General features: G+C 41.5%; 1 protein-coding gene across 2 annotated transcripts in view; it reads left to right on the forward strand.

The window, feature by feature from the left end:
• LOC137415995 (E3 ubiquitin-protein ligase TRIM11-like) overlaps positions 1 to 7011 on the forward strand; it is a 53297-nt gene extending 46286 nt beyond the window's left edge. For both annotated transcript variants that reach the window (XM_068101529.2, XM_068101523.2), the window contains exons 6-8: positions 429 to 553; positions 2756 to 2815; positions 4692 to 7011. In XM_068101529.2, the coding sequence (XP_067957630.2) occupies positions 429 to 553; positions 2756 to 2815; positions 4692 to 5329 (823 nt within the window). In that variant the 3' untranslated portion in view covers positions 5330 to 7011. The remainder of the gene's footprint in view (positions 1 to 428; positions 554 to 2755; positions 2816 to 4691) is intronic.
• The last annotated feature ends 3592 nt before the right edge of the window (positions 7012 to 10603 follow it).

Genomic DNA, 10603 nt, shown 5'->3' on the forward strand with positions numbered 1-10603 from the left:
AACTTCAGGATCGTCGATCTTATTGAGCGATCATGCATTGAAGAGGATAGCCGATAGAAGATATGGTTGATGATTCTGTTGCCGCGTATAGATGGGTATCCTCTTTCTATGGTGGGTGTAACCATTTATTTCTACTCTTGGACACGGTTGAACTGCCTGGATCTTCCACTCCAGCGTCGAGTAGTATGGCTGGCTGACTAACATCTGGGCCTCCTTTCCCACCACGATCAACAAGCACGTCTGCACAGGCGTAGCCCCATCTGAATAAAAATATAGATCAATGCAAAATTATACTCTTTCTCTTTTCTATTTTTAATTATTTACTATTCTTTTACAGATAACTTGTTTTGATATGTAAAAAATGTATTATTTTAAACAATATTCTCTCCAAAAATCTCTTTAAATGTTTTTTTCCTTTTTATTCCAAGGGTCGAGACCATGTCAGACTTTAAATTCATGAAGACACTGCTCCCAGTTCTGGACTTCTCGAAGGAGGAGAAGAATTTGGACGTGCTCATCAAGCTCAATAAGAAATTTCTGGGGAAGATACAGAGTGAGTGACAAAAACAGAATGTTTTGTTAAGAAAAGAACAAGGGAACACAAAATGTGACACGTATGGAAGGGAAACGGGAAGAGAAAATTCTATAAAAGGAACAAATGCAAATGAGTTTTTATCATATCATGACTCATGACTCATGCCATATCATGGCTCAGGAAGAGTGACGTTAGTTTTGCAGCAAGTAGAGATTTTGGGAGTTTGACTGGAAGGGGTTACTGTAAGAAGGGGTTCATCCTCGATAAACTATGGATGGTTTGAGATCTATGAGAGCAGAGGGATCAAGACTGGAGGAAATCTATGTATAATGGAGCAAGTGTTTGTGATTATGTATGTATGTATGGATGTATGTGTGCTCTTCACCCATTGATTGGACATCCGACCTGATGCCGCCAACAATTGTAACCTGAAATACTTAACCTAAAGTACCCAGAGGACCCAAAAGACCTCCCTCCCACAACCTCTTGATGACCCAAAAGACCGAGAAGACCCTGAGGACCTAGAGGAACCAAAAGACCCTGAGGACCCAAAGACCTAAAAGTCTGAAAAGACCCAATGGATCCCAAAGACCCAAAATACCCCGAGGACCTAAAAGACCAAAAATACCCCAAAGACCCAAGATAACCAAAAGACCATCAAAGACCCAAAAGGCCGAGAGGAACCAAAAGACTCCGAAGACAAATGATTCCAAAGACCGAAATGATTCCGAAGACCCTTAAATAACCCGAAGACCCAGAGGACCCAAAATACCCCCAAAGACCCAGAATACCCCAAAGATCCTTGAAAATGCATTTTTACCCCCTGAAAATCATTGACGATCATTAATTACGGAATAATTTGAAGGGATTTTTTTTTGTTTTGTTTTTTGCCACTCACAAAGTGCCGAAAAAAGCCTGGGACTGTCAATTTTTGAGTTTGCCAATGATGTCACATTGTGAACTCACCGTGATCCTGCCGGCAATGGTACATCGAGAAACAGTGCATTGCGAGCTCGGATTCCAATACTGATTGGGGATGATGGATTGATGATGGATGTGTGGGATGGTTGTGGGTATTGTTAGCTGAGGTGATGGTTCGTGGGAGATTGTGAGAGGATAGTGAAGGGAATGGGGGATTGAAGTTGTCATGGGTATTGTTAGTTAGGGTGAAGCATGATGGGGGATTGTGAGGGGATGGTGCAGTGGGGTGAGGGGTGTGGGGCAGTCGTGGGTGTTGTTGACCCACATGGCCCAGAGGACACAAACATTTGTAAGGCTCAGGCTTCAGACTTTGGCACTCTCACGAGGCTGTACTGTTGAATAAACTATTCCAACCCGTTATTATTGATGGGCTTTTCAACTAGTGGTAAATAACAGAGGGTTCACCAACTTCTGTAATGTGAGAGCAGCAGGTCTTGTGTATTGCTCTTGTCATGAGAGATGACAATATTGATAGCTTTTGATTCCAGGAGAGACAGATGTGAAGTGGAGGGGTGAGCCCATAAGATGGAGCATTACCCCATTGTGCTATGGAGAAAGCTTTGCAGGTTGTGAGTTATTTAATTACCCTGCACACAAAAAGAGAAAAAGTGGGGTTAAGGAATTGATAAATGTCTGTCTGTCTAATCAGCTTATGATCATCAGTTTATGATTGAGGAACAACTTATTTAAATTGAATGTTGTATTTTGAACATGAATTGGAACATCAATCAGAACTTGGTGTTTGTGTAAAACTTAATATCTTCGTCAATGTTACTGATCATTCATTCACTTTTTTATTCTACTCATGAACTTGACTTCCAAAAGTTCCTTGAATCATTCACATGTACCTTGAATCATTCACATGTTCCTGGAATCATATGATGTTCAATTCAGTTGTTTTTGCTTTCTTCCTGGTTCAAATTTACCGGGAACTTGGGTTCTTTCTTTGGTTCCAGTGAAGAACGAAAGATTTTTTTCTATTTTGTGGAGAAAACGAATTGGCGATCACTCGATTTTAGTACATTAGAGGGAAGTGCAAGAACCATGTTGTGAAATTTCCTTAATGAATCAATGAAAATTATATTATATTTTAATACAAAACAGAGGTTCCATTTCCCTTTTCCCCATGTTTGTTGTATTTAGTTATTTTGTTGAAAGACAAAAAAAAAATCTTCATAAACATAAAAACAAGAGAATTTCACATCTTTAATTTTTGTTCATCTTTACTCACTTCCGCAGAAGGGCCGGTGAGCAATTCGGGGAAGGTTGAGCTGGATCAGAACAACATGAGAAATCTTTGTATGTGAAGGGAAATGGGGAAGGGGTTCTTCTTCCTCCCTACATTTTCAGATTATTTAAAATTCCATATTTCCTCCTTATCATTATTTCCTTTTTCTTCTATTTTATTTCCCTCTGGCTCTCGCTCTCTCTCCCCCACCCCCTCTCTCTCTCTCTCTGACGATGTAATTGGAACAATAACGTTCTCGACAATTACGAGTTAGTTCTAAAAACAGAAGCCGGTATAAATTCCTCGTTCATTCCAGATAGTTTACAACCCAAAATATCTCTATTTCCCGATCTGTCCCATCAACAAACATTTATGATTGATACATAAGAATTTTTTTTTGCCAATCATCATAACTGGATGCATAATTACCATTCACTGCACCAATACACCACCTAACCATCACCAGAAAAGAGAGATTTATTGGTTTTATCTTCTACAAACTCTGATCCCTCGTTCAGAGCTTGTGTGAGGTACACAGATTTATCTGTACTGTCGAACCTTGACATTCGTGGACCCTGCATATTCGCGGTTGATCAAATGCAACCTGCTTCTGCATTCGTGGCCCTGTGCCCCACGTAGTCGTGGTTTTTCGCGGGTGCCATTTTTTTTTTATCCAGATCTCGTGGGTGCAACTCCCCACAGTCGTGGTTTTTCGTTTGAATCGAATCGAATGAGACCCTTAGGTCTCGATTTTTTTTTTAATGCTGTGAACAAACTTTGGTACATCATGGGCGATGAAGGTTGTGGTCAAGTTTCATCGTAATTGTGTGTGTAGTTTCTGAGAAGAAAAGCAAATTCCTATTTTGGGGGGTCAAACATGGAAATACTTTGACCTCTGGTAAACCCCTTTAGAGCCCGACTTTTTTTTAATGTCGTGAACAAACTTTAGGCACAACATAACAAATATAATTTGTGCCAAGTTTGGTTACAATCCCATCAGCGGTTTCAGAGAGGGAGTTTCAAATGTGTACAGACGGACGGACGGACGACGCGCCATCGCATAAGATCCCCTGAACTGCGTTCCAGATGAGTTAAAAACTATCTGAGTTTTAATAGGTATTCCTCCACATGGTTTGTTGACGAAACCTAATAAAAGGTCTGTCATGGAGATGGAAAATTGTATATAAATAAACAAATAATTAAAAGGTCCATCATGGAGATGGAAAAGTGTATATAAATAAACAAATAATTAAAAGGTCCATCATGGAGATGGAAAAGTGTATATAAATAAACAAATAATTAAAAGGTCCATCATGGAGATGGAAAAGTGTATATAAATAAACAAGTAATTAAAAGGTCCATCATGGAGATGGAAAAGTGTATATAAATAAACAAATAATTAAAAGGTCCATCATGGAGATGGAAAAGTGTATATAAATAAACAAATAATTAAAAGGTCCATCATGGAGATGGAAAAGTGTACATAAATAAACAAGTAATTAAAAGGACCATCATGGAGATGGAAAACTGTATATAAATAAACAAATAATTAAAAGGTCCATCATGGAGATGGAAGTGTATATAAATAAGTAACTTAAGTCGTTGCTAATGAAGTAAATAAATAAATAATATAAGTTGTTGGTCGTGAAGTAAATAAATAAATAATACAAGTTGTTGGTCGTGAAGTAAATAAATAAATAATATAACTTGCTGGTCGTGAAGTAAATAAATAAATAATGTAAGTTGTTGGTCATGAAGTAAATAAATAAATAATATAACTTGTTGGTCGTGAAGTAAATAAATAAAAACAATTATTTATGATGTTCATAAACAAAAACAGTTTTTTTGTGATAAATGTGATTCCCAAAGTTTATAAAAAGAGATTAATGCGTTTGTGTTTCTGTCCATTTGTCTAACAATGCCCGCGACCCGGTATTGTGTCTGCAGATGGACGGACCCTGCGTCTGGACCCAAACTCTGCAAATCGACAGATCAAGATCTCCCGGGATCTCAGGACGGCGACTCGAGCCAAAACCGAGAATCAGTACCCGGAACATCCTGATCGGTTTGATCGTTATCTTCAAGTTGTTTCTTCTGAGAGTTTCTCCTCGGGTCGTCATTACTGGGAGGTCGATGTAAGGTCGAGTAGCTTTTGGGGAATTGGAATCTGTTCAAACTCCATGGGTAGAAAAGGGGAAGAGAGCGTGTTGGGAGGGAATCCAGAGTCTTGGTGTTTGTGGAAATATAAAAACAAATACTCCGCATATCACAACAATCAAAAGACTGCTCTCTCAGTGCCAGGGAATCCTGAACGGGTTGGGTTCTTCTTGGATTGTGAGGCGGGAGAGTTGACGTGTTTCGGGGACTCACGAGTCCTTCACGTGTTCAGGGGGACCTTCACAAACCCCGTTAAGCCTGCAGTTGGGGTTGGTAGTTTTGATGGTTCTGTCCAGTTTTCCTCGTTTTCTCATCTGGAACGAAGTTCAGGGGATCTTGTGCGATGGCGCGTCGTCTGTCCATCCGTCCGCCAGTCCGTCAGTCCGTCCGTCCATAAACACTTGAAACTTCTTCTCCGAAACCGCTGATGGGATTATGACCAAACTTGGCACAAATGATATTTGTTGTGTTGTGACTAAAGTTTGTTCACGGCATTAAAAACATTGAGATCTAAGGGGGCTCCCGGATGTCAAAGTGGATCCAGGTTTGACCCCCCCAAAATAGAAATGTGCTTTTTCCTCTGAAACTACACAAACTATTTTGATGAAATCTGACCACAACCGTCATCACCCATGCTGTACCGAAGTTTGTTCAGGGCACTAAGAAAATCGAAGTCTAAGAGGGGTTACGGGGGGTCAAAGTGGGTCCAGGTTTGACCCCCCCCACCCCCCCCCCCCACCACAAAATAGGTATTTGCTTTCTTCTCTGAAACTACACATACGATTTCGATGAAACTCGACCACAACCTTCACCACCTGTGATGTACCAAAGTTGGTTCATGGCATTAAAAAAATCTGCCCCTTTAGGGGTCCCAAAATAGGTATTTTCTTTCTTCTCAGAAACTACACATGCATTTTTGATGAAACTTCACCACCCATGATGTATCAATGTTTGTTCAAGGCATTAGAAAAATTGGGGTCTGAGGAGGTATATGAGGTTGGGAGAGTTGGAGGGGTGCTTGCCCCCCAAAATAGTTTGTTTGTTTGTTTAAAGTCTTATGATTATGTTAGTATTATTCTACACTAGGACGTGCCCGTACGTGGGTGCCCGTTCCTTGCCAAAAAAAAAAAAAAAAATGTCTTCGCCCATGCATGCATGGGCGTGCCCGTAAGTGCGTGATGTGACCGTACAATGAATGTATCGTCCCGACGCCGCAGCTCGGATGGCGCTGCAGTTAATCGGGCCTGTATCGGCAGAGTTATTATAAACGTGTACTACAATCGATCGTACCTTACAACAATCAACACAGATTGCAACGTCAAATAAATGAATACGCTCTCAAATGTGCCGTCCGAGGCAGCGTCTGCTCGCCACGTTCAGCATCAGTACGTCGTCACTATGACTATCCGTAAGTCCGGAAGTGACGTCCTCATTTGACTGTCCGGAAGGTCGCATATCGCAGTTACGATGAATCGCAAATTAGTTTTAATTACTTTTAAAACATAGTTTAATGCCAACATAGCGCCAACATAGTTTGCCAACGTGAAATAAATGAATACGCTCTCAAATGTGCCGTCCGAGGCAGAGTCTGTTCGCCACGTTCGGCACACGTGATAGCTCGCTGCTCTCTGATTGGTTGAATCGTTTTTTGGACATAGCTCGGTAACTACTTCTCCGATTAATATGAAACCTTGAAAAGGCACATCCTCAGGTCCCCAGCAATATATCTGGCAAGTTTCAAGTATATCGGACCCGTGGTTGTCGAGAAACAGCGGTCACAGACAAACACACAGACACACATACATACACACACACACACACACAGAGATTACTGGAATTATAGATAGATGCTGTCCTGTCTCCTAACAACCCATGTAATTGGTTTAAAATACCTTTAGTCAGTGCAGTATACTGTTTATTCTACCGTGTGACCACCAGAGGTGTTACCCCTATGTTTTTTTTTTTTTTCTTCATTTTGTACATTTTTTTGTTTGCATCAGAACTGAAGGTTATTTTTGGTTCAAATCAATAAAATCATTTACTTGTTCATGACGAGGTGATTACTGATTAATTTTTATATCATAATAAAGTTAATAAAATTCAATAAGTACATTGTTTGCCTTATTGTGAAATGAACTTTAACCCGAAATCTTCACTGTCTTCACCATACAATACGGATGCTTCTTCTTCAACGTGCGTTTAATACAAACATAACTTTTTTTAAACTTTAGTCGTAGTAATCGTAGTACTGGTAGTCGTAGTAGAACTTTAATATAATATTTTAGTAACATCTACACCATTCACACGGGTTTTTTTTTTGGTTTTTTTATTGATTCCACTGATTAACCCCACCTCTTCCCGATAATTGGTATGATGGTAGACACAACTACCAGTATACCTCGTGATCCTGAACTGTTTGTTTTATTTTTTGAAAATTTCTTTTTTTATGTTGCCCGGTAAACTCGGACACACATTCACTCGGGATTACTCCAACTGGAATAATTTTGCTGAAGTCACAAAATTGAAACTTTGGAATTTTCATCACTTCACACAAAAACAGTCACCAATAAACTGGTAAAGGCAAGGCAAAAGTGGCAGTGGTAAACCCGTGTTGTATTTCCTTCCAAACCAACACTAATACGAATCTCCTCCAGAAATGTCCCCCACTAGGACGGCACCTCTTTAATAAAGTCATGGCCGCTTCCGTCTTTCCCAGCTTGAAACGCCATGCCCCCTCAGCCTCAGTCAGTTCCGTTCCCTAATGGGCGTGGCCAACTATAACTCTAAGAGGACTCTGTTACCTTCCGGTGCAAGATAATGTTTTACCACGCAGTTACATTTGTCTGAATTGTTCTTTTTTTCTGAAATCGATCCCCAGGTGAATCCACCAGGTAAACAACACGAACCTTGGGATAACGAGACAAGGAGCATCAAACGTAATTTAAATGTAATTACTCAGATCGATCAGATATTAATGAGGATCTCACAAACTCTTTTATATTCAATAATACAGGATATTAATCGATATCTTTCTCGATATGAAATATTTTGTACCGGAAGTGTTAGTTTACCTTTGGTATCAGAATTGACTCGAATGGGATGAAATCAAACCGACATCGTCCATCTTGGAAACAAATAGTAGTGGATGAAAGGGATCAGAAAGGGTGATCCATAAAAACAAATCGTTGTCGATCAATCACTGGTACAACCAATGTGAAGATCTAATCTTTCAATCACAGGTACAACCAATGTGAAGATCCATTGTATCGATCATAGGTACAACCAATGTGAAGATCTATTCTCTCGATCACAGGTACAACCAATGTGAAGATATATACGATATTGACTAGCAACGGTACCCGCCCTATGGGCGGGGCTTCAATTGGGAAGCCCAAATGAAAAGGCAAAATATCAGAAATTGAAGGCTTTTTTTATTTCAAACGATTCATATAAACATCCGTTGAATCATATCACATGCAAATCATCAAAATCTAAACAGTACATGGCGCCCATTTTGAAAAAAGATTGAATTCTGCAAAACGGAAGCGGCCGCTACACGTCTTTCTCAGTCGCACGTTTATGTGTGAAGAGTGCGTGCCGAATCTGTAACACGGAAGCGGTCGCTACACCTGTTTCTCAGTCACTTTGCACATGCTGCAATGTTACTTCGGATCCACACGTTTATAAAGGAAGAGTTCGTCAGAGTCGATCTACTCTCTCCTGGTACATAGAATAAACAGTATTTGTAGAATTTCAACAAAAGCCACATCACTGTTCATATCAGTAAATATTATTCCATCATGTTTGGAAAAATTGGAAAAGCTCCGGAAGCATCGGGGAAAGCTTCAGGAGCCTCGGGAGTGGCAACCGCGCCAAGACTCGCCTGCGTGTCCAAAGCCGCGTAGTATTTGTCGGCCTCAGCAGCGAGCGCACGGGGTTCCGTTAACGCGGAACCAGCCAAAGCGAGGCGGACTCCTGCTGGCAGCTGGCATCGAAACAACGCCCGGAATAGAGCGTTCGGGATTTCGTCGCCCATGAGCGCCAGCATATGGTCCATACGGACCGATGGTCGCGTGTCCCCGATCTCAGGGAGGTCCAAGAGGCGATCGGCCCATGCGTCCACCGTAAGGCCGAACGTGGTGAGGAGGAGACGCTGGACCGCCTCGTACTTGCCGTCGGCAGATGGATCCCTTAGGACCGATACGACGTGGGTGGCCGTGCCGGGCCCGAGGGCGGCGACCACGTGGCAGTACATGGTCTCGTCCACCGTGATGCCTCGAAGTCGGAACTGGGCTTCCGCCTGCAGGAACCAAACTTCGGCTTGTGACTCCCAGAATTCGGGGAGCTTGATGGAGACCGCATTGGTAGCCATTGTTGCGGCGGTTTCGGGGAGTCAGCGACGGCTGACTCGAATGTCGGAGGTCACCAATGAAGCATGCGGTGCTACGCGCGTGACTTGCTACCAAGGAGGAAGCGGACAACGCGGTAAGTTTATAGTTCTTTATTCCAAAGAGGTCACTAGCACTGGCGCGCTCCGGGCTGCGCACCCGGTGTATATCCTGAGGCCACACCTACCCCTCGGGCGTGGCCGCCGCCCACTTGGTGCGCGGAATGATGTCACCACGCCAGTGGGCTTTCGTGTCAGCCACAATGGCCTGTTTTACTCTCAGGGGTCGCAGGAATACCCACCCAAAATATCGTTGCGATCGGTTGAGCCATTTTTGCAGTACCTTCGAACGGACGGACGGACATTTGGTGAATTGTAGTAAGATGACAGGTACAACCAATGTGAATTATTTAGAGACTTAGACCACTTGGACCGTTTTTGATTACAAATAAATAATATCACGAATACTACAAATAAATTTGTACAAAAAATATTTGTATTATGATTGGTGAAAATCATGACAACCCAGCAACTCGCACAGTCATTATCCTCAGGTAATACAAGCCCGTGCCTCTGTAGCGACATGAGGCAAGCGTAGCGAGCCAATCCACACTCGTTCTCTCAAAACAGTGTGGAAATGTAGCCAATTGATTAATGAAGACTCAAATAATGCTAATTACTGCTTAATTGACCAAATAAAATTAAACTTCTTGGCTGAAAGGAGGTCGAAGTGGCTTTCGATTAAACTCCATATTAACCCCTGAATGGCTATTTAAACAAGCCTTTTCGATTCTCCATAACTTTGTAATCACGAATGAAGTGGATTAGAATTCACTGTATACTCCTTTCTATATCACAAATGAAACAAGAAAAAGAGCAATCAGAGATTGTAAACCCTTGCCAGGATGTATTTTCAGTGGTTTTTAAGGCTTTTGTGTTAAAACCAATATGGCGGCCGAACCACGTGACCGACGACGTCATCATTATTATTTTTTTCTCCACCAATTTATGCCTACATGACGCTCAAGAAGTTTCATCTTTATCGGAAGAAGTGTTGTACTTGTCGAATTATGACGTCATAATGGAGGCACCTACGACATCATCATTTACAAGTTTTATTCCCCATGGAGAGTTCTTTACAATGAGCCATGTCTCAATTTTTTCTATGCAGCGCTTTTGGAGATATAGAGGTGCAACGTTTTTCAGTTTTCCAAGATGGCGGCCGAACCACATGACCTATGACGTCATAATTATCATTAAGAAAATTATGCAGGTGGAGTTGCACCTATGGTGAAAATTTCCTGTCGATCGGTCA

The sequence above is a fragment of the Myxine glutinosa genome, chromosome 1 (genome assembly GCF_964187855.1).
Source record: "Myxine glutinosa chromosome 1, kmMyxGlut1.1, whole genome shotgun sequence".
Taxonomy (NCBI): domain Eukaryota; kingdom Metazoa; phylum Chordata; class Myxini; order Myxiniformes; family Myxinidae; genus Myxine; species Myxine glutinosa.